At 48.4% G+C, this 24,382-nt stretch overlaps 4 protein-coding genes across 4 annotated transcripts; 2 read left to right on the forward strand and 2 right to left on the reverse strand.

Moving 5' to 3' along the window:
- Positions 1-1,442: 1,442 nt before the first annotated feature.
- LOC136527151 (coatomer subunit beta'-1-like) lies at positions 1,443-2,022 on the reverse strand. Its single transcript, XM_066519769.1, has 3 exons — positions 1,831-2,022; positions 1,656-1,749; positions 1,443-1,552 (listed from the first exon to the last, which is right to left on the reverse strand). Exons 1-3 carry the CDS (start codon positions 1,950-1,952, stop codon positions 1,484-1,486), a joined length of 285 nt encoding a protein of 94 aa, XP_066375866.1. The 5' UTR covers positions 1,953-2,022; the 3' UTR covers positions 1,443-1,483.
- Positions 2,023-3,232: 1,210 nt separating this feature from the next.
- LOC136528745 (uncharacterized) lies at positions 3,233-16,794 on the reverse strand. Its single transcript, XM_066521720.1, has 7 exons — positions 15,793-16,794; positions 13,982-14,081; positions 13,727-13,884; positions 13,586-13,637; positions 13,395-13,477; positions 13,206-13,294; positions 3,233-3,365 (listed from the first exon to the last, which is right to left on the reverse strand). The coding sequence occupies exons 1-7, from the start codon at positions 16,792-16,794 to the stop codon at positions 3,233-3,235; spliced, it is 1,617 nt and encodes a 538-aa protein (XP_066377817.1).
- Positions 16,795-20,396: 3,602 nt separating this feature from the next.
- Positions 20,397-21,044, forward strand: LOC136529163 (uncharacterized). Its single transcript, XM_066522237.1, has one exon. The coding sequence runs from the start codon at positions 20,528-20,530 to the stop codon at positions 20,876-20,878; it is 351 nt and encodes a 116-aa protein (XP_066378334.1). The 5' UTR covers positions 20,397-20,527; the 3' UTR covers positions 20,879-21,044.
- Positions 21,045-23,092: 2,048 nt separating this feature from the next.
- On the forward strand, positions 23,093-23,784 carry LOC136529247 (uncharacterized). The gene has a single exon (XM_066522336.1). It carries the CDS (start codon positions 23,272-23,274, stop codon positions 23,620-23,622), a length of 351 nt encoding a protein of 116 aa, XP_066378433.1. The 5' UTR covers positions 23,093-23,271; the 3' UTR covers positions 23,623-23,784.
- The last annotated feature ends 598 nt before the right edge of the window (positions 23,785-24,382 follow it).

Below are 24,382 nucleotides of genomic sequence, written 5' to 3' on the forward strand. Positions count from 1 at the left end.
CTTTGCCTTGTGGTGGACCGGTGCGGGCTCCGCCTGACTGCACATCTCTCTTCTTTTTTTTTTCTTAGCCGTCACGCGCGGGGTCGGTTCGTACGGACGTTAGCACCAAATTCATTGCCAGGTCTACATACGCGTCAACCCAGCCAAAGCCCTGTTTAGTTCCCCTCCAAAACGCCAAATTTTTCAAGATTCCCCGTCACATCGAATCTTTGACGCATGCATGAAGCATTAAATATAAATAAAAAATAAAACTAATTACACAGTTTAGACGAAATCCACGAGACGAATCTTTTAAGCCTAATTAGACTATGATTGAACACTAATTACTAAATAACAACGAAAATGCTACAGTGGTGTTTTGCCAAATTTTTTTGCAACCAAACTGGCCCCAAGCAACATTCGCTGAACCTGCAGGAAGGTACCACGAGGCGAGCTCATCTCTATACAAAGAGCTGTCCTGCGCACTCACGTTTTTCTTATGATTTTTGGAGCCAGATGCGGCGATGCACAAAGACTAAAAGAAGGTGTGGAAGGTGAATCAGCTGCAGCCACATCGACTATCATCGACAGTTACGGGATGGGGATGACCTAGTGCCAACATATCCGTGACGTGCCTCAAATAAGGCCGGATACTGAGCTTATCCGATCCATAATCTACTAGTCCATTACGCGCGCCATCGCGCGCGTCGATAAATCACCTGGTTAAGGCGCAGATAAGAAACATGTTTAATCTTTGCATGAAAACAATATTAGGAGTTTAATGTAGATATGTTATGCACAAAAACCGAAAGACTGGAGGTTTTTTAATATGGTGCCGGACACAGATACTATTCATACTTTTGAAATCATGGCACTTTCTATGTGTGGTAATAAAGAATTCACAACGCAAAATTTAGAACGTCTTAAAACCTCAAGGCCACACAAAGCACTGTAAGCTAACACTGGTGATTAAGAACTTCCACACTACTAAAAACCTGACAGCCGTAACATACCTGAAATAATTTCAATGTTACGAAGTTGAGTTAAAACCCTCGTGGCATACTGAAACATGATGTTCAAAATGGACAATAAGAAGCAGAATGCACATGAGATACCAGTTGATCAGGTTCTCCATTTTCCTCAGCTGCATCTTCAAGTTCCTCATGCTCCATGACCTGCATCCTTTTGAAAGCTTCAACAAGAGTCATGTCTGACTTGTCAGCATGATTCAAGCACCGGTCAGCAGGAGGATAATGGCCCCTACACATAAAGATTTATGTTATTGCAAAATTTTTACTTAATCAAAAACTGTGAGGTGGTCAGGGCTCAAGACTCAGAGCAGATGCAATAATGGTGACATTACTCTTTGGAACAAATAAGCAGTTTCTGTGATTCAATGTTTTTTTTAACTTCTGATAAGCAATATGGTAGAACAGAACATAGTAGTTTGTGTGATAATGTGTACCTCTGAGAAGCAATGTTTTTTTTCTACAGTTAGAGCAACCTACCAGTCTTCAAATAAATTTGGATATTCAGAAGGATCTGGCAGAGACTCTGCAGCTTTTGGATTAATCTGCATACAATGTACAGTAAAAAGAATAAGATAATAGCATGTTTTTTCGAATGGCACGACACTTTTCAGTAAGAAGACTAAGATGGGAACATTAAGAAATTACTTTACTGAGGTCGTTTCTCCAAATTGCTACTATCTCTGGTACTTTGCTAGGAAGATATGATCGTGCCATTAATGCAGCTTCAGGTATACGGTTACTGCAGAATACACAAGATAATGTTTAGCTTTCAAAGAAAGAGCAGCAAAACAAGGATTTAATCACAGCAAACAAGATTTACCTGTCTATAAGCAACTGTATGCAATCTTCCACTTTACCAAGCATAAAAAGGCAGAGGAAAGCAACATTGTTTTTTTCCATGTTCTGTTGCCAAAGAAGCAAGCTTTTCAATTCCTTCAGCATCTCCAAGAGATGAGTACAGTAACAACAAGCCACTTAAATCCTTCGCTTGAAGAAGGCATTCCTCCGCCAACTCTAGCTGCAATGTAGAGTTGTGGCATACCCATGCCAATAAGCTATTATTCACGAGCTAATACAGATAGGATATGTTCAATTTAGGTCATGTCTCAATTGACATCATTCTGATTCGCATGAAGAGTTTTGGCAAGGAAAACATGTTCCATTGAAGTATTGAGAACATTAAAGGGCCGGACCCAAAACTATTTGATCACCAAAAAAACAAACGTCAAACTACAGAAGAGGCATTCCATTCTTGAAAACTTGTTTCTCAGCAATGTAGTTATTTAAATGTCAAATACAAACTTTCATAAGGTTTAAAAGCCAAGCTTGCCTGTGGACATGGCGAGTTCGCCTAGCTGCTTCCATTTATATTGACTTTTTTCTTCTTTGGCGATAGCCTGTACAGTAAATAGGCATGAGAGGTCTTATAATATATGTTAGTAATTTTGCAGCAATGCAGTATACAATACCTCAAATATAGTCTACGGTATTAGAAGAAAATTAGTGACAATATTATCAGTACCGTTGCAACTTCTAATTTTGCACGCTGCACAGCTAGGTCAACGCTCGGGCGATGGCACAAGGACACGCTCGTCGACGGGGGCGGCCACCGCCGGGGCCGGCGGCCGTGGCAGTGCCAGTTCTGCACCGGTGCACCACCCGCGCCGAGTTCCGAGGCCCGGCCGATCCGGGACGGCCATCGATGGAAACGCGAAACCCTAGGTCGGCGTGGCCGCTGCGGCGGGGCCGGCCGCCTAGGCCCGGTGCCGCGGGGCCGTGCGCCACCGGAGCCGAGGCCGGGTCTAGGGCCGGACCGGCGCCACCTGCGCCGTTGCGCCGCCCGAGCGGGGGCGGCGTCCGGCGATGCGTGCGGCGCCGCCAGCGCACAGGGGAGCGGCGGCTGTGTGGGGAGGGGAGGAGGAGGGCGGCCGCAGTTGCACCGCCCTGCCCGTGCGTTCCGTGCGCTTCGCCATGGCGTCATGGATCGAGAGAGGGAGAGAGCGAGAGAGAGCGGAGAGGAGGAGGGCGTCGGGGTCGGGGAGAGCCGGCGAGGGCTTCGTAGTGGGCGGGTACGCACTGCAGCGAACGGTGGAGGCAGTCTGGACCGTAGATCGCTGAATCGGACGTTCAGGATAATTTCGGGCGACGTGGCCACTCTGGCCGGCGGCCAAAGCTCACCGGCTTAATGATAGTAAATTCAGGACTTTGGGGAGCACACGTCTTCAGAAGTCAGAACCTCTCTGAACATACTCCTGTCCAGTAGTACGCCTTGCCTTGAGGACCTCTGTCGAGACGCCGACCAGCGCTTTCACACCTACTCCGTACCTCCCAGACCTCAGAAACGTCTGCAAGACACTGCCGCAGAAACGGTTGTTGAAGGAGGCCAAAATAGAATTTTCAGAGGCAAATGTCAATGTTAATCAACAACAAAATGTTCCCCTCCGAAAATCGGTAAAAGAAAAATAAAACGCGGAGCCCGCTATTGAGGGAGCCTGCCGTCGAGCACGCTGTCCTCTGCCCGCCACATCCCGCTTGCTCTAGATCTGCTAAGCCGGCTCCGCCGGGCACTGCCGTGCGCGCTATGGCACCTCGATCCGCTTTGGCCGTCGGCTTTGAGGGAGGGGCGGTGAGGGAGAGGCCGGGAGGCTGAAGAAGGGGCGGGTTCAAGCGCCATTGCCGGAGGGAGGCTGGCCACAAGCGCTCGCTCCTCGCAGTTCTGCAGCCGTGGTCCGTGGCGGCCGCCGGCGTCGAGGGTCCTCGGGCCGGGGCTTCTTCGACCCGGGGGGGAGCTGGGATGCGTCGTCACGCCTGCGTGTACATGATTTCAGGGATCTCTCTCTACCCCGTACCGAAGGAGCAATAATGGTCCGTCAATGGTGACTGACTATGCATAACTTTGTGTTCTCAGTGCGCAGTCGTGAATCGCGGTTCGTGTGGAAAGATGGAAAGATGCGCGCGTGTGATGTTCAGCAGAGAAAGCAAAGCAGAGCACGTGCTGACATGCATGACAAAGGAAAGGATCCATTCACAATTTCTTTTCGAAAAGGATGAATGATCAGTTCAGAGCTCACAATTTGGGACCCAATCAGAAATCACAGGCGCAGCTGATCGAGCAGGGCAAGTGCTGTTGTCTCCGTGCCGGCCGGATGCTGCTTCGTTCCTTCTCCGATCCCCGACGCTCGTCAGAAGCTCGGATGGCTGTCATCCTACGGCAGTGCCACCCCCACCGCAGGGCACGGCACGTCATTCTGAGTCAGATGCCCGATGGCAAGGCTCCGTGCGATGCGATCGCGAAATGGCGGCCACGTCGCGCGTGTCGGACACAACACAATTCACAGCGCGTGCGGTGCGAGCCAGGCCCAGCATGAACTGAGGGATAGGGAGGAGTTGAACAAAACTTGGCCTCGATCGTACGCACGCCGCGTCTTCAGTCGTCTGTCCAAACGACGACCCGGCCACTAGTACAAAAGGAAGAAGCCTTCGCCTTTCACCAGCAGCCGTATATCAACTCTTGTGCTCGCTTTGTCCCCCTCTCCGCGCGCGGAAGGCCGTTCGAATTCACTTGGCCGACCGACCAGCGACGATATTCCACGCTGACAAAGCTGGGCTTGGGCGCCCTGACCTTCAACTCGGCGCTCGCCGTCTACAACTCCTGGGGCGACGCCAGCTCCGTGGGATTCGTGCTGCTCGCGGACACCGCGCTCGGGCTCCTCTTCCTCTGCCTCTGCCTCCGTGACTTCGAGCAGACCGGCAGAGGCAGGGACACCAAGACCAAGGCCGCGGTGTGACTTCGACCATCCACGCCACCACCTAGCTATTCCCGTTGCCGCCCTGTCCAACTTGGCCATCCCATCCCGCCGCCTCCCTTGCTCACGTCCAGATATCCCTGCTGCCATCAGCTCACCACGGCACCACCCCTCAGCCCTCAGCCATCCCCGCAGCTTTTGGAGTCTAGGTCCACCCGTTTGGTTGGTTTTTTTTTTTACTTTTGGCAGCAGAAACACACTTTTTTAAAGCTGAACCAAAATGTAGAGACGCTCATAGGGGTAGGTACCTAATTTTTTACTATTTAACTTTTTTTTTTTAAATAAAATTTACATTTGGCCCTCTAAGTGACTTAAACTCATCTTTGGACTCTAAGGATCGGCGCCAGCGTTAGGTATCTAGCCGTGCACAGAAGCAAATCCTACGTGGCCGGTATCTCGGCGCCACAGATCTCGGCGCCGACCCACACACTGATGGCTCGGGGGATCAGTGCTACAGTGTTTCGCGTCTTTCCCTGTAGCGCGGTCAGTGCTACAGCGTTTTGCTACGGTGCTTCTCCCGGGATTGGGAATGGCAGCCTTGCTCGCCCACGCCCCTAAGCAGTAGCAGGCACAGTGACCGGACGTCTTGCTGATGATCTGACTCCTGCTACCAACAGCGGCGTGCGCGCAGACGCCAGCATTTACGTGCCAAAGCGAAACTTTGACCTTGGATAGCGCTGCTCTGCTCTGCTCCACGACCCCTGCTGCGCTGGGCGTACACGTACGAAGAAAGATTTTTTATTGTTAAGTACTATTAGGCTGTGTTTAGTTCACGAAATTTGGGAATTTGATTACTGTAGCACTTTTGTTTTTATTTGGCAATTAGTGTTCAATCATGGACTAATTAGGCTCAAAACGTTCGTCTCGCGATTTCCAACCAAACTGTGCAATTAGTTTTTTTCGTCTACATTTAATGCTCCATGCACGTATCGCAAGATTCGATGTGATGGCTACTGTAGCACTTTTTGGGAAACTTTTTAGGAACTAAACATGGCCTTATCTGTACTTACGAGAGATAAAGTGCCAGAGACTGTCCGTGCCGAGCAGCGATCGATGCTGTACAACTACAGTTCTAGTCAACCCACACATCCAACGCACACCGGCAGCCAAGCGGAAGCCGTTGTCTCGGTCGAGCTCGCCCAGCACACGACGCTGTAGCCGCGTCCGACCTTGGCCACTCGCTGCCGCCGCCTCGGCTCCTCATAGCGTGCTTCGGCCGCAACAGCCGCTAGACCTTGTGTAACACCTCGGTGTTATGCCTGCATTTAGTCACTGCAAATCATACATATCATGCATCATCAAGCATCCAAATCATACATGCCTAATCATGTAAATAACAATTGAAACACTGCTTCGAAACATTTGAAACATGTTGTGAAACCTGAATGTTGCATACCTTTGTTAGACTTGTTTTGCCCTGATTTTGCTTGCTAGGTTAGTAAAACATGGTTGGCTACTATTGTAAATCATCTAGGATTGTTTAGTTCAAATTTTTGGAGCAAGGTTGTATTCAAATTAATTCGAAATTTGGCTTCAAAAATAAATTCCCAAAAATTTAGATTTTTAGTTAAACTTGGACTTTGAATTTACAATTCAAAATCTAGAAAGAATTTGGCTTTGGTCATAAAAGCAAAGTTGTAGAGAATTAAATTCTAGCCAACTTTCATTTTTGGTATATTTTTAAAAGATGTCATTTTCTTGCTCAAAATAATATTTGAAAGATGGCATTTAAAAATTCCTTAAAAATACAAATGAAAAACGCTTTTCCCTCCTTCGCGGGCCGCCGCCTCACTTCTGGCCCACGACCGAAGTCGGCCCAGCCAGCCTCCTGCGCGCGCCTCGCCTCGCTCGGCCCAGCCCAGTGCCGCGCCGCGCCTGGCCTGCATCCGCGCGCCTGCCCGCTGTCGCGCCGCGCCGCGCGCCCGACCGCGGCAGAGCTTGCCCGCCGCGTGGCGGCCATGCGCCGTCGATGCCGCCGCGCGTCGCAGCCGGCCTGCGCCCGCGCCCACGCTCCCGCCTACACCTGCTGGTGCCGGTGCGCTCGCTGGCTCACTGCCGCGCTGCCTCGCCTCTCTGCAAGCACCGCACGCCCGCAGCTCTGCCTCTCGCCGCGCCACGCACCCGCCGACGAAATTCGCCGCGGCTCCTCCACCTCGGCCAGCAAGCACGCGCTCGCAGCTCCGCCTTGCCCTCCTTCAAGTTGTGCTCGCGTTTGCGCCGCCTGCCGAGCTCAGGTAGAGCCGTCTCAAGCCTCGCCACGCCGGCCATGGCGCCGCCGTGCTCGGCCGCCATGGAAGGCCTCTTCCTTCTCTTCTCCAGCCCCGCCTAGCTACCCTACCGCATTTGCCATCTTCTCGCACATCGCATGCGCCCGCCAGCTCGCCCTGCCATGGCCGGAGATGGCCGCCGGCCTCGTGGCCGAGCCGCGCCGCCGCGCCATCGCAAGCGCCGGCGTAGCCCCTGCCTCAGCCAGGCCAGGCCGAGCCAGGCCGTGGGCCGACGCTTGCCGGGCCGTCTTCCCTTCCTTGCGCTCGGGCCACGCAGGCCAAAAGCAGTCGTGGGCCGCCTAATCCGTTCGGGCTGGCCCAGTAGCGATTGAAGGAATTGTTTTCCATTTTTCTTTATTATTTGAAAATAGAAATGGTTTGCAAAATGTTTGGATACTCAAAGTTGCTCCAAATCTATTGAAATAAATTTGTCTAGATTCCTTATCATCAGATCTACTAGGAAAAATTATTACATGTCATTTTTGAAATACTTTTCTGTAGAACTTTATTTAATCATGAATATTGCTGATAACTTGAAAAATATGTAGAAAAATCTATAGGCTTCAGAAAAATATGATTTCCAAGTTTGCTAATCTTCTTATGTCATGTATTTCCTAGGAAAAATATGTTTCATGCATGTGTTGTGGGAAAATTTTTAGGTGTAGTTCAAGTACCTTTAATGGCTGATTTTTGTTATTTTAGCTAGAGAGCAAACTTTGTATAAAACATGCATGTGATAAATTTTGTACAGTCATTGTATGCTATGAAGAACATAGGAAAAATACTAACTCTGTTGTTTGACACTTTTCACAGTTCAAAGTATTTTTATGATCATAATCCTGCCATAGCTTGTTATTTTTGTGTAGGCTAATCCACTCATTCAAATATCATGAAAATCTGTTAGTAAACTACTTAGGGTAGTACTATGCTGTAGTAATTTTCTAAGATTTTTCTAAGCAAGAAAAATAGAGGTTGCTATTCAAACCTATTATTAATTAGGTTTTTATTAAGTGTTGCTTTTTGTGGGATTTAAGAAATTAGTAAAGCTTTGGTGTATCTTTGAAGCATTTAATAAAATGTGTTGAATTAACATATTAGTAGTAGAAGAGAATGCAGTAGATGACATGTGTTTGTAGTATATTTTCTTGGATGATGTTGACTACCTTGCATTCAAACATATCCATTGTATTCGTCTCATCCGATGCACCGATTGCATAAGCACTTACGCACATTGCATCATACAGGATCGCAAACCGAGAACCCAGTCGTCATACCCGAGGAGCCCGAGGTGCAGTTCGAGGTGCAGCCACAGGAAGTGCCAGAAGCCGACGAGGAGGACGTTGAGGAACTTCCGGAGTGCCCAGATCACTGTCCGAGCTCCTTCGAGAGAGGCAAGCCCCGGAGCATTTTTCTCCCGGTTTGCAATGATTTAATTAAATACTTTACTTTAATTGATGCATTACGTTCAGGAGTTATTTGCAACCGTTGCTGTATTATACCTTGTCTACCTTTGTTATACTATATCCTTGTTACCCGGGTATCCGCAGTCGAGTCAATGCTTAGCTGGCTTAGACCGGTAGAAGTCGGGTGATTCCCTATCACCTGCGAGCTATAGGTGGTTACCTGAATCTGCTTGGATGACTATGAAGTCATGGTATAACTAAGTGTTAAATGAAGTTGAGACCGGACAGAGACTTGCAGAGTTTTGGACTGTAGTGCTTTCCGTCTGTGTCAATTAAGGACCGACCGTTGTTGGGCCTCGAGTCATGTTGAACGCATGCCTTACATTTAGCTGGCCGGATAAAGTACCTTCCGACCGCGAAGCTGGGAGATTTTTCGGGCCAAGTAGATTACCCGCAACACACTGTGCCGGAGCAGGTGTGGTAGGACACGGGGGCGGGATGATAAGACCAAAGTGCAGTCGGTCGGCCCCCGGGTACATGTGGTTCCTGGCAAACTCGAGATACCTGGAAAGTTGACTCGGTGATCAATATCTCACTTTAGCGGATGAGTGAGGTTTGTGTAAGGAATAAATCACCAGCTGGTTAGGAATCGATTCGAATCGCCATCGCTCCTGGATAGTGAGCACTTGACTTGAGTTATTTCATCGTAGTAAATGTTTATGGAACACTTGGATAGTTATAATGAATATGACAGTTTGGAAGTTGTTTAATGATCATTGGTTATCATTATCTGCTTAATCACATGTTTACTCTAGTATAGGTGCAAATCTAGTTGACAGGTTAATAACAATTAACTCGACAATAATGCTTTTAGAAAGGTTTTTGAAATGCTAAAAATGCTTCTTTTGCAAATGAGTCAGCTACCCTACTATAAAGCCCTTCATAATCCTTGGTGTCATTTATTTTCGGTTATGTCAGGTAAGTCTAGCTGAGTACCTTCTCGTACTCAGGGTTTTATTCCTACTTGTTGTAGATGGGCAGATATATTACGGCTACTGTATCAACTGCCTGTATCCTGCGATGGGTGATGCTTAGGACCATGGGCATGGTCATTCCTTACGTCTCGTCTGATGCTTTTGTTGGAGATGATCATTCGCTGACACTATATTTGAACTCCGCGTGCGTGTGTGTGGTTTGAACAAATGACTTCCGCTACTTTTATTCGAACTGGTTTTGTAATAACTATGTTGAAACTCTGATGTATCCGTGATGCAAACTTTTATGTAATATGTGATGGTGACCACTAAACTTATTACGATCTTGGCTGGAATGGAAGTTGGTTTGAAATCCTTCGTGATTTCACGGACTACCGGGTTATACGGGCTTAAGTTTGCTAGATCGTCTGCTCTGGCGGATGATTTTCTTACTTAATTTCGTATAATTGGTCGGTTCTGTTACACCTTGCCTCCGTCTTCCACGCCGATGAGGACGAGCTCTTGCCGCCCGGGCACACCTGCGGCGTTGCTATGGCTCCCGTTGGCCGCTGTTGATGCCCTTGTCCATGTCGCCGGGTGTCCGAGCAATCGACGCCGCTGCCGCGGGTGCACGCCCACCGTGCGTGCTCGCCCACCACGTCAGTCTGTCACTGCTGCAGTCGCCCTCTGCACAAGTGGCTGCTGGAGACTCCTTGCGATGGCGGCATGGCGCATGCATGGGGATGGGATGGGAAGGGAAGGGGAAAGAGTGGCATGCACAGGTGCGTGCGGTGCTGAGGCATATGCATGAGTGGATAAGAAGCATCTCGAGAGCTTCGGGTAGATATCTCTGTTGGTTTTTTTCTTTTCTTTTGATATAGTCCAGGGATAAGTGTGTGGACGAGAGAGCATCTGTATACTGTAACCTTCCGTCGGTTTCCGACTGGTTCACACGCCTGCAAGTATACTGTGCTCTGCTGCCTGTTGCACTCCGTGAAAGTGTTCACTTATTATTTCGGGAATTTTTTTGAATCCTAAACGGCAAATATTTGTTGGACGGAGGGAGTACTATAGACAGAGTTCTGTAGTTGCACAGTTGTACTCCGAACTTGGCCGAACTGTAAAGCAGAAAGGGGTCCAGATGCTATCGTACCCAATACTTCGTTATCTGGACTAAAATGTGTGGACACGTCATTAAGCACTGACGCAAACACTGACAATGTGGTGCTACTGGCCAACTACATGTATCCTTGGGTAGAGCCTGTCTTGTTTATGTAAATACCTCTTTCATGCATAACCGGTCACGTCGTCACTGTGCCTGCTACTGCTCAGGGGCGTGGGCGAGCAAGGCTGCCATTCCCAATTCCGGGAGAAGCACTATAGCGAAACACTGCACAGGAAAAAGCAGTGAAACAATGTAGTACTGACCGCGCCAGGGCCATCAGTGTGTCCGAGGTCGGCGTCATAGATTTTGGCGTTGACCTCGGCGTCATGTATTATGGCGCCGAGCTATTGTTCATGTAGGATTTTCTTCTATGCAAGGCTAGGTATCTCGACGTCAAGATCTGTGGCGCATGTGGCGCCGAAACGTGTTACCTCGGCGCCAGAACTCATGGCGCCGACTCACAGGGTCCAAAGATGAGTTTAAGTCTCTCAGGGGTCAAATGTAAATTTTATTAAAAAAAGGTTAAATAGTAAAAAATTAGGGGTAGGTACTTATGGTGACTTCTTCGATCTCTAGATTTACTGTTCTGGCTCGGTATTTAATTTGGAGGTGCTTAAAGGATATGATATGATATTTACCGGTCCAACATAGTCTCTAGGACATTCTCATAAGGTTAGGTACATGTATGTGCTTGCTTTTGTAAGAATGAGTATGCATGCGTGTTTATAGCGTCTGTGCAGTTTCGAAAAAAGAGTCCTACGGAGTTTGGCACTTTTACCATGTTGGCCGATCACATTTTCCTCGAATTTGGATTCTATCGTTGCTGTATATGTTGACATGGAGTTTGGATTCTTGTAGATGGTGGACGGTAACGAAGTGAAATGAAATATTGGTGGTGTCTAAAGCCTTAATAGTTTTCAGGTTGGTTCATGCTTGCTTTTTTGCCTTCTTTGTTTTTTTAAAAAAGAAAAAGGAAAAACGAGCTGATGGCCTAGTCATCGTGAGCAAAGACAGAGCAAAGTCTCTCACGTGAATATGTTAAGTGAAATATATATATATATATATATATATATATATATATATATATATATATATATATATATATATATATATATATATATATATATATATATCCTGTAACTGGCTACAAAATATATAAACATATCTCCTCACAAAATGGTGAAAAATATCTGAATATGCACTTCTCTAGTGCAACACAAATTCGTGTTTTCCCTCTTTTTCTATTCTATTGAGATATGAACAGAAGCTTCGGTCAACAAGTTGTATATTCCCTCGTGTCAAAGGAACTGCAATTCTAGATGATGATAAGTCAAACTTGTTAAACTCTAACCATGTTACGTTTATATAAAAATCCACCAATATCAAATTAATTCCATTTATTCTTTTATTGAAACATGTTTTGAGAGTCCATTATTCAAACTTGTAGGTGTTACTATATGTGTCTAAAAACTTGACCAGAGTTAGATGAAAATCAATTTAGGATAAAATCAAAGTGAACTATAGCTTAGAATGAATTAGTGAGTAAATATGAATATTGATATTCACATCTATATCTGATATGGATACTAAATTAGTACTTAATTTGTTTAACAAATCTAGATTTAGATATGGATATCTCTAATGGCAACACGAGTCGTATGTTTTTGAGCAAGAAAACCGGGGGGACGACGAGTCCCCACCTGAATATATTACCACTGATTCCAGACAAGGTCTGGTGAGTGGAGTTACAAAATCGGCTTGGTGCAAGTTACAAAGTCAGGACTCGGGAGGGGATAGAGATATAGATTACATCCAAACAATTGACCTCCAGAAGCTAGAGAGGAGATGAGATTTCCTAGGGTGCGAAGTTGCGCCAGACAAAGGCAAAGGATGGAAGCTGTTGCTCCCCTCTGATTGACGCCCTGTAAATCAAGCCCGTTGTTAGCTTGTGGTCTTCTTTTTTTTCAAAAGCACAAACTCTCTCGTCTTGTGCCTCTATCAGGGTCACGTCCTGTAATAGCTGCTGCAACTGAAGTAGCTCACTTGTTGCTCTCGGGGTGAGTCGTGGTTGAAGTAGAGAACAGAATGAGCACTACTGGATTCAGGCGCTTTGCCGGGTGCCGAATGCACTCGGCAAAGGCTACTTTGCACTCGGCAAAGCCTTTGCCGGGTGCAGCACTCGGCAAAGAGCCTCCGGCAAAAAGTTAGTCGGCAAAGATTTCTTTGCCGGGTGCTTTTTATCGGGCACCCGGCAAAGACTTTGCCGAGTGCAAACCCGGCACCCGGCAAAGAAAAGTGGTCGTTACGGCGCCGGCTCCGTCATCCCTTGCTTTGCCGGGTGCCATGTCAGAGGCACCCGGCAAAGATTTTTTTAATTTTTTTTCAAATTTTCTTTGCCGGGTGCCGTGCCGGGGAGGCACCCGGCAAAGATTTTTTTATTTTATTTTTATAATTTCTTTGCCGGGTGTCGCACCGCGGGGGCACCCGGCAAAGAGTTTTTTGTTTTTTTTCGTAATTTCTTTGCCGGGTGCCAGGTCATAGGGCACCCGGCAAAGAATTTTTTTTTTTTTTTGAAAAAACTTTGCCGGGTGCCCTAGCCCTGGCACTCGGCAAAGCTGGGATGAATCTGCAGATGCGATTATGACCACTGAAGAATCCCCTGGGACAAACTGTTTAAGGAGCTATTATTCAGTTTAACAAACCAAAAATATCTTAACTCTGGTGCAGAATGATTCACATCACAACACAATGTTTAGTCAAAATAAGCACCTGAAATCCTGTTATTTTCTTCTGGCTAGATTTTCTTCTCTTGTTTTGCAGGTCGATCTGTGTTTTGTAGCAAAGCATGTCATCTAGCCAGGAGAAAGGAAAAATATAAGGTTAGGCTTCCAAGACACCGAACAGGAAATAAGGTCTTTGAATGAGAGTTGAGAACAGAACTAAAATGCAAGCCGATGTACCAGATGTATCGTACAGATGGCAACTGCCCTTGTGGGACCCAACCAGCGCGCCCTGAGACAACATCTTAAGGTATTAGGATGAACAACTAGCAGCTCCACTTGACCAAAATTAAGAAACTATGAAATAGATCAAATTCAAACCTTTCCATCTGGAGTATAGCAGGCAGCAGTAACCATTTCATGAAGATCGACCCAATCAACAATTTCACGCTTTGGAATACTCCAGATACGAACCTTTTCATCCAGGGAACCACTAATGAAGTATCTATCATCAACAGGATTGAACTGGATGCAAGTCACTGAATCAAAAAGAAATTATATTAGACGGACAATGTTGTTGCAGTGCTTAGACAGTGAGAGGGACGGGGTGGGGTGATTCTGAAGTGATGTTCGTACCATAGTCAGTGTGTGAGAAGGTTTTCAAACAATAAGTGCTTGACATGTGCCACAACCGTACTGTTTTATCCATTGATGATGAAAGCAAATACTGCAGGAACTAAAAGATGGATATAAGGGATGCTGAACTAGCAGGAAACTACAATGAATTCATAATAATTATACTTCAAATTCAACATGCTGTAGAAATGGATATGCCTTTACTAACAGCAGCAAGTATACCAAGAGACGAGCAAGACAAGTACCTAGCAAAAAAAAAACAAAAATGCTGTGCATGGTGTCTGGCTGTCTGCATATGCTTTCAGTGTATTTGAGTACAGAGTAGCTTGACTAGTTATGAGCACTGATTCCTAAATAAATACCAATGGAATAGTTAATTTGCACTTTTAAAACCAAGATTTATCCATTTAAAACAAGACAAATCTCATTTCATCTTAGAGATATAGAATACCTAATTCATGATTTTGTCAAAGTATTTGCTATCCATAAACTATTCAAAAAAGAGGTCTGACAGAGGCAAACCTACACTACATCAAAGTTAACTTATTCTATTTAACTTCTCTAACTTTGGCCAAGTTTATAGACAAATATATTAACATCTACAATGCCAAATAAAAGCATTGTCAAGACATATTTGATGTTGGATTTAATGAAACTAATATGATGCTGTAGATGTTGGATCATTTTTCTATGAACTTGGTCAAAATTAGAGAAGTTTGGTTTAGGTCAAAGCTAAAACAGTGTACATTTTGGAACAGAGGAAGTAAATTACAACTCTCTTGACAAGCTTAATACCTTCTTTGATCTGATGCAGAGAAAGAATGAATATCGATTAACAAAATCGGAATCTTACGGGTAAAAAACACAGGGGGAAAAAACTTTCAATTCCAGTTCAGTATCATGAAACTGGTTAGCTGACATTCAAATGTAGGACTCAAATATCTACATTTTGACAGCACACAAAAATATCATCCAGATCATAGACAATAGGTTCTCCAAATGCCAATAAGTTAAGAAAGAACTGTGTTGTAGGTCTCTGAACTTGTGCGGTAGCGGTAGTCACCTAGCCGGCTAGCCGGCTAGCCAGGCAAACTTGCAAATTACTTTCTCATCTCCTTCAACTGGCACAGTTGTCACACCTAGCCCCTAAACTTGCACAGTTGTCTGATTTAACCCCCTAAACTTTGCTTCTGTTCAGGGGTTTTGGTGAGACCCATGCAAGTTCAAGGGGCTCTAAAAGTTTGAGGGGTTAGTTGAGACGACCAGGCAAGTTTAGGAACCTGCAGTGTAATTCCTGCTTAGTTTTTACGTGCTGAACTTTCTAGATGCACTGAGACGGAAATTAAAACCATAGTAAAATGGCAATGTATAAGCGTGTAGAGACCATGTCTTAGTTACATGTAGAGAGCACCTGGGTCTTATGCACATGGTAAAAGCTTGGGTACACGTGGGAGCAATAAAGTCAATTTACCTATCGCAAAAACGAAAATGCATAAATGGCAGCTGGTCAAGTTTTCCTTTCCAGACAGTGCACCAGTTGCACTATGCCAGATCTGGATGCCAAGTTATGTACGCCCAAACCCAACAATAAATAAGTTGAGCTGGTGTGTGATCACGATGTTTCTAATATGACATATTGTTATTACACAGCTTTTGTGTTCTTAATGAGTTATGTTCGGATCTAATTTCCGTGACTGATATCCTACTTTCAGGTATTCCACATTCTATTGTAGCCTGAACTTTGCATTTACACTGAAAATTAATATTTACACATTAGAATTGAAGATAAATTAGAAATGTGTGTACATTACCTGAGATTTGGACCAGCTGAGATCAAGCACATCCTCTGAATGCCCTGCAAAGGTTATCACAGGCTTCTCGGACAGTGCAAACACATACTCAGGCACCATCAACCTGTCTGAGCTCACTGATCCCCCACTGTGCAGTACCTTTGATCGCAGCTTCTTCTCCCAATGGCTCCCACTTGGAGCAGCTGATGCCACCATCGTCTCTGATGACTCATTGCACACCATAGCAACAAGTGGATTGCACACCCCGTTCTCCTTCACCTCCCTCTCCTTCCCTGCCCTCTCGAACTCCAACACTTCCCAAACATGAATTATGCAATCCTCCCCGGCACTCACAAGGTAACGGCCATCAGGACTAAATTTGATGCTCCAGATGGAACCATTGTGTGCCTGTATCTGCTGCGTCATAAACAGGCCACTGAGCTCCTTATGTGACTTCCCGTACTGCCGCACCTTGACTCGGGCGGGGCCATGGCGTGGAACACTGTCCTGGCTGTCATCCGTCGCGGAGCTGGAGTGTTGGCCGCCTTTCTCTGAAGACGTGTCCTTCTCGTCTCTGCTGCGGCTGTCACGGGAGTGGGTGACCAAGGAGCCAGCTGCGCAGCGGATGCTGCGGAGCCCCGTGCCGACCTCGCGGAGACCGAATTCTTCCCTCACCACGTACTCTCTGCCGTCGTCAAGGTTCCTGATCAAGCACCTGGGGTCCTCGTCGGCAGCATCGGAGCCGTCGGACAAGGAGGACCGCAGACGGCCGCCCCCGAGTGGCGGCTTCCCGGCGGAGCCCAGGGCGGCCCCGCCTGATCTGGAACGCGAGACGGGGGAGGACGGGGGCGGGCCCGCGGCGTCTTCGGAGGCGGACCAGCCCGTCTCAAACCCGGCGAGCCCCATCAGCTGGACGGAGCGCGAGGGCAGCGGCGGCGGCGGCGGCGGCGGAGCGCAGGCGCGGGGTCGAACCGTCTGCTGGAATAGATTAGGGTTGGGACGTGGGCCGGCCTTTTTAGTCATGGGCCTTTGCCGGGTGTCAGATGACGACGGCACCCGGCAAAGAATTTTTTTTTTTTAATTTTTTTGTCGGGTGACCCATGACCTGGCACCCGGCAAAGGCTTCTTTGCCGGGTGCCCGGGGTGGCACCCGGCAAATTATTTTTGTTTTTTGTTTTTTTGACCCATTTTTTTGTAGGGACTTGCTACAGTAAATATATCCCTATTTTAAAATTTGGGACAATTATGAGCTTTTTAACTATATTTCCTTAATTTTTTTCGTTTCATTGAATTTTTCCGACTATTCCAAATTTGAATTGCAGGTACATGAAATAATGGAATTTGGTCATTCAAAAAATAGTATTCATGATATTTAGGCTATGTCGAGGCCGTATGCAGGAAGTGGCATGAAATGTCGCGCATCATGTTGTCGTAACATGACGATGTACTCGCGGGGGAAGTTTATTTAAATTATATAAAATCCAAACGATGTCCGAAAATCACGAAACTTGTCGATGTGTCTTGTTATCACATGTGGAGGCCCTGGTAAAAAATTAAGAAAGTTTCGAGCAAGTTGTGACGTCGGCTGCCTAAAACCCAGACATCTCCACTGTGACATGTGATCTACATGTGGAGATGTCTGGGTTTTAGGCAGCCGACGTCGCAACTTGCTCGAAACTTTCTCAATTTTTTACCAGGGCCTCCACATGTGATAACAAGACACATCGACAAGTTTCGTGATTTTCGGACATCGTTTGGATTTTATATAATTTAAATAAACTTCCCCCGCGAGTACATCGTCATGTTACGACAACATGATGCGCGATATTTCATGCCACTTCCTGCATACGGCCTCGACATAGCCTAAATATCATGAATACTATTTTTTTGAATGACCAAATTCCATTATTTCATGTACCTGCAGTTCAAATTTAGAATAGTCGGAAAAATTCAATGAAACGGAAAAAATTAAGGAAATATAGTTAAAAATTCATAATTGTCCCAAATTTTGAAATAGGGATATATTTACTGTAGCAAGTCCCCACAAAAAAAATGGGGTCAAAAAAACAAAAACAAAAAAATAATTTGTCGGGTGCCACCCCGGGCACCCGGCAAAGAAGCCTTTGCCGGGTGCCAGGTCACGGGGCACCCGGCAAAGAAATTTAAAAAAAATTAAAAAAATTCTTTGCCGGGTGCCTAACGGCGTGGCACCCGGCAAAGGCTGACGGCAGCTGGCCACCGTCAAGCCGGCCACTTTTGCCGGCGGCCATATTTTGCCGAGTGGCCGGCACCCGGCAAAAACCAATTTTTGCCGACGGCTGGAATTTGCCGAGTGCCCGCACCCGGCAAAGGCTGCTTTGCCGGAGGCCTTTATTTGCCGGGTGCCGCCAGGCCTGGCACCCGACAAATTTTTTTTGGCTCCCGGCAAATCAGCCGTTTCCTGTTGTGGAGGTTTCAGACCCATCTCCAACCTTGACATAGGAGATAGATACTGCGGTATGCCGGCAGCGGCAGCAGACTTCTCAAGGCCTCCAATGGTCACTGGCGATGCCCCACCTGGAGCCCCACTATTTGGACTTGCTGCCTTGCCCAAGCTGCCCATGAGGAGTCATTCGGATGGTGTAGACGGTGCGTTCTGGGTGTCCAGCCTCCCGATGGCAAGCCGACCACTAACCTTCGTTTGCGGTACCCGATGACATGGACAATAAGACTAGGTAGCGTCCGTATGAACTCTCTTTCTCTCTGACTTGTAATGCCATCCCCTTCAACCATAAAAGAGAATGTGCCCTCTTCTATCAAAAGGACACGAGCTTCGAACCCTCGAAGCCCTGAAGACTCGAGGACAACAGCACAACGGCTTTGGAGCTCGACAGCTACAGTCTATATGCTCTCAAGCTCGGATACACAGAGCATACGCTCCGATACTTAGCGCACGTTTGAGCATATGTCACTCTCTATCACTCGGCTCAGAGTCCGACCAGGCCTCTAATATCCCCTTCTCATTCCTTACTCGTTTGTAACCTTACAACAAACTTCGAACACCTGGGCTCAGGAATAAAGTCATCAACCGACCTCAACTGGACGTGAACCAGTATAAATCCTGTATTATTGAGTGTTAGGCCACCTCCGATCACAATACACGATAAAACTATAAATATTTATTTGTTGGCCATATTTCACACCGACACCACATATGGAGGACAGGAGAGCTTCCACAGTTTATGCCAGAAGACGCTTGCTTGATTTGCTTCATTGCCGCGCAGAAGCAAGCAAGCAGCCAGCCAGCCAGCCATGGCGATCACGCTTCGCGGCGAGGTTCGCAGCGACCACGGAGCGAGCACCCATGGCGAGGTCGTCGGTGACTACAGAGCATGCCCCGCGGCAAGGTCGACGGCGACCGTGGAGCAAGCCCCCACGGCGAGATTGACGGCGACCGCTGAGCGAGCCCGGCGGCGACCCGGAGCGAGCCCCCACGGCGAGATCGGCGGCGCTCCTGCTGTGATGCAAGTAGCACAGCCTTAGGAAGCTTTGCACGGAGTAGAGCTGCTCACTCCCAAGAGGCTCGCTGACCTGCACGCTATGCTCGTGAGCTCACGCTCGTCGCCGGTGGCCGTGTCACCCGCTGTGTTCGCACCGCTCGTTGGCGTGATGTGGACCCGCCACCACGCGCGACCTCGGGTGCGTGGCGTGGGAGACCGTGGTGGTGGCCATGGCGCCGAAGCCGCCCGATTGCTTCTCGGCGCTTGCGGAACTACGGAGCGTGAACTTGCTGGTTTCAATTTCTTGAATCGAAAGAATGGAGCATATTGAGCAGAGGGCAATTTCGGAGCATGCGGCGGCGGCGCCGACTGGTGACGGCAAAAAAAAAAAAGGAACAGATGGGTAAAACGGTTTGGACCGGATACAAACCAGCCGCGTACATGGCCTCTCAATACGGTTTGCTATGGGCTGGTTCCTAGCTTCGTCCGGGTTTAAACCGGACCATGTACAAGGCTCGTCTCTTAAAACAGTTCGAGTTCTGGCTTTAGTTTCTATCTCGTGGAGTAGCTTCTTAAGTGAAGCTAAAATTATTTTAGAAAATATTTGATAAAAACAGTTCCAATGATAATTTTATATAATTTATATCAAGTGTATGATAGGAGCTAAAAGAAACCGTATTGCTCTTATTCAGTGAAAAACGGTTCTAGCTTTTCGGAATTCTTAACAGTGTGGGCTGCTTTGATGTGTAGCATGGACCAATCGCCGACCGCAAACCGAACAAAAGGCTGGTTAACGTGTTATTCCAGCTTATAAATGGAGATGGGTACCCCCTCCTCGGATCGGCCGGCGTCAACAAATGCCGGGTATATAAGAAGGGCTGCCAGCCTGGCGCCTTCGATCGTCATGTGGGGACGGTTTGAACGACAACATGAGAAACTGAGAATGCAAGGTACTTTGAACGAAGAAGAAAAGTGTCGTTTGACTGTCAAATGGCCGGCGTGTACGCGTGGTGCCGACGTGTCTCCTGTCGGACTCGGGGATCAGAACCAAAGACTTCCGTTCCGTATCTCCTCCATCCGTCCCTTTCCTGAGTTACCGAATTCGCTTTCTCAACCCGACGCTCTGCTATATATACACTCCTACCGCTACGCCTGCCCTCGGCATCTTTAGCCAGCACAGCCCAGTCGGTAGTCGTGACCGGTGACCCGATGCTCGCTCGTCGGATCGTCGTCGCCGTCTCCGATCTCCGCACGCTCCCCACCACGTGTACACCAACATGGACCGGCAGTATGCCGGACTAACCAAGTTAGCCCTGGGCGTCCTCACCTTCAACTCGGTGCTCGCCATCTACAACTCCTGGGGCGACGCGAGCTCCGTCTCGTTCGTGCTCGCCGCGGACGCCATCCTCGTGCTGCTCTTCCTCTGCCTCCGTGCGTTGGAGCAGGAGCGGGGCGGCAGGGGCAGGGATATCAGGACCAGAGCAGCGGTGTGGACGCTGACGACGCTGCTCTCGGCCATGTTCGCGTCAAGGGTGGCGCCGCTGATGCCACCGGTCGTCGGCGCGATTGTCTGGGCGATGGCCGTCGCCACGGCCGCCGGCGGCTTTTGGGCGTTCTTCCTCAACTGAATCCTTGATGCATGCGTCCGTGGAGAGATGTTGTGGGTGCATGCGCAGGAGAATTTGTTCGAGTTTCTACTTTGCAGTTTGTATGTATACCATGTTGTATGCAGAAGATAGATTGTTTGAAAAGGCTGTATTAAGTGATTTATTATATATGCGCTGCTTTCCATTACGATGAAGTAATAAGGTGCCCGTCTGTCCATCCCATCCTTTAAACGGTAATTGCCGTAGTGCCTTCATTTTCCCGTCTCGTACGTACGGTACGTCTAAAGAACAGCGACACCCGCGCGTCAGCCACTGGTGCAAAGGTGCCACGATATGAAGCATCAAGGCCCAGCTGATTTTTCCAATGGAATCGTGTCTGCCTCGTGCATGTCGACGACGCTGTCGACACGCAGTTTACATCAGCGTGGTTGGCGGCGTCGGTGTTCACAGCTCTGTATCCGCACTTATAAATGTTCGTACCGACAGCCCGGCACAAAGCACGACATCTTGGCCTGGCATGGGCCCAGCCCAGCCCGGCACAACATTTAGACATAGGCCCGGTGGCAGCCCAGTCACCTCCGCACCCTGCTAAGAGCCCACCGCTCCCCAACCCTAAGTCCTAACTCATTTCCCCCTCCCTTTCCCACCCCGCCGCACTCTCCCTCTTGGCTCTCGCTCGCACTCATGAATCCCGCAAGTCTCCCTCTCAGCCCTCTCTGCTCGTGGCCCCGCACTCCCCATCCGCTCCGACTCATAGAGCGCCGCGCCGCTCTACCGCGTAACCTGCAGGCGCTCGCTACCTTCTTCTTTCCCTGCGGGCCGCGGCTGGCCGCGCCCTTCTTCCCTACCTGTATCAGCTCCGCCCTACAGCCTGATCCGTGGCGCCATGCCGTCATGCGTCACCGGCGTGCCACGCCGCCGCCCCTTCACCACCCACGCCCCACCTGGAGGTGACGCCGCCGCCTCCGTTCATCTCTCGTCGAGCTGCTGGGCAGACACGGCCTACTAAGACGCTTGGGCTTTTCAGGCCGGCCTGGCCTGAAAAATGGCTCCATAGGCCGTGCCGGTCCGGGCCGGCCCATTGGCCACATCTACTTCCGCAGTCCGCTCCACGGCTGGGACACATGGACGGTGTTGCCGTGGCGACTGGCGGAAGGCTGACCACGAAACCGCGGTGCTTCCGGCTTCCGCGACGCCGTGTCTGAAATCATGGTGCCGGGTTGTTGGCGCGACGCCTGTCTGCTGCATCGCGCGTGTAGTCGTCACGGGGAGCTTTCGTGGTCCACGTCCACGCGCTCACGAGCAGACCGAAATGGCTTTCGTGGCCCAGTGCTGTTGTAAATAATCTCGCTGGAGACTGGACCACTAACGTTCTTTACCATTTTCCCCTTTGTCCTTTTCTTTTACTAAAAAAAAGATGCCCCTTCTCTTCTTTTATTGGGAAAAAGCTACGACGTTCCTTAGCTTGCAAGTTTCAACCCCCCCCCCCCCCCCCCCCCCCCCCACCCCCCACCCCCACCCCCCACGAGAGCCCGCCGGCTCGACGACCTTGCTGCCCTAAAAGCTAAGCAAGCTCGCAGGTCGAAACCCTTTATTTTAATCAAATTACAATACACACAAATACTCACATAGTTGCATATACACTTATTATCTCTACATTTTCATACTCTACTCCTATAACCATCTCTAAAACACAAAGCCTGCAAATTTTGAGGCTGATGAAATCATCACAAACACTTCGCTGTCCACGGATAGCCACCTAAAGAATAGTGTCATCATCCTACTCCTATGAGCACATTAAAAAAAAGTCTGTATTCCCGTGTTACGTGGGGCAAGCAATAGTAGAGGCGCGATCACCGTGGCCAGATCAAGACCGTGAGTTTTAGTGGGGAGGCTTCAGTCAGGGCCACGTTTAGTTCGGTGTCCGATTCGGCGCCGCCAAATTCAGGGAGCTACAGTACTTTTCCGTTTTTATTTGGTAATAATTGTCCAAACATTGACTAATTAGGCTCAAAACGTTCGTCTCATAAAGTACAACCAAACTGTGCAATTAGTTTTTGATTTCATCAACATTTAGTACTCCATGTATGTACCACAAGTTTGATGTGACGGGGAATCTTCTTTTTGCATAGTATCAAAATTGGGAATTTGATGGAACTAAACAGGGCCCAGATCTAGCATGCAACAGAGTGCAACGAAGGCCCGGTGGTAGCTTGAAGTGCGTGCCCAAAGACACGGCACCAGCTTGTAGCAGCAGGGTCCGTGTCGCCGTCCGGCCGCACGTACTCCACTCCACTCCACCTATATATACTTCCGTGGGGGTTCCTCCAGCTAACCAGGCATATAAACTCAGTTATGAATGCGCTAGTTCATACTGGCCCTCCCTCTGCGCGCGGAAGATCGTTCGATTTCACATGGCCGATCGAGGATATTCCACCCTGACCAAGCTCGGCTTGGGCGCCCTGACCTTCAACTCGGCGCTCGCCATCTACAACTCCTGGGGTGACGCCGGCTCCGTGGCGTTCGTGCTCGGCGCGGACGCAGCGCTCGTGCTGCTCTTCCTCTGCCTCCGTGAGTTTGAGCGGGGCGGCGGCCGGGGCAGGGATGCCAAGGTGAAAGCCGCGGTGTGGGCGCTCACCACGCTGCTCACGGCCATGTTCGCCTCGAGGGTAGCACCGCTCATGCCGCCGGCCGTGGCCGCGGTGGTCTGGCTCTTGGCCGTCGCCACGGCCGTAGGAGGGTTCTGGGCGTTTTTCCTTAATTAAATAATTAATGCTTTGGAGACAGTCGATGTCAGTCTGCGTTTCGCTGCCGGGCGTGTTCATTTCCTTTTTTGCTTCCTGCACTTTCTTTGTATTGTTTCCCAGTTCGTCACTTTGAATAAAATCTGCCTTCGAGTTTGCGCTGCTGGCAGAGAGTGGCCATCTGCTTCTACCCCGTTGACCACCGCTCGTACTCGCCTCAGCGTGTGCTTGATTTGAGACATGGTAGGACGGAACGGTCTTGTCCCTGATTTTTTTGGCTGGACAAATCTGTTCTGCGTTTGGTTGAGATATTTTTTGTTTATTCGGTAGAATATGGCCATGGTTCACGCCGCCGAGCTTTAGTCACGTCAACGTTACGTCGACAGTCACATAATTTGTAGCCTCCAATCTCATGACGCCAAGACGTGTTACCTCGGTGATGTAGGGCACGACGTTGAGAAAAGGATCCAAAGCTAAATTTACATCGTCCAGTGGTGTAAACATGAATTTTGACAAAAAAAAAAAGGGCCAAATTTGCACACAAAAAAAATTGGGCCAAATAGGGGTATATTCCACTCGAAAATGGTTCCGTCCCTAATAGTCCTCAAACATCATAAAAATAGGATCAATTCATTCCATCATCCTCTATTCGTCCATCTCCAGAACCAAACACATACTAAGCGCCGTTCATAAAATGAACCAAATCATATCATATGGCCATATGATATGATCGCGGTCGGCTTGGTATTATTATCGAGGTCGGCTTGGTATTATCGCGGTC

This window comes from Miscanthus floridulus, chromosome 19 (genome assembly GCF_019320115.1).
Source record: "Miscanthus floridulus cultivar M001 chromosome 19, ASM1932011v1, whole genome shotgun sequence".
Taxonomy (NCBI): domain Eukaryota; kingdom Viridiplantae; phylum Streptophyta; class Magnoliopsida; order Poales; family Poaceae; genus Miscanthus; species Miscanthus floridulus.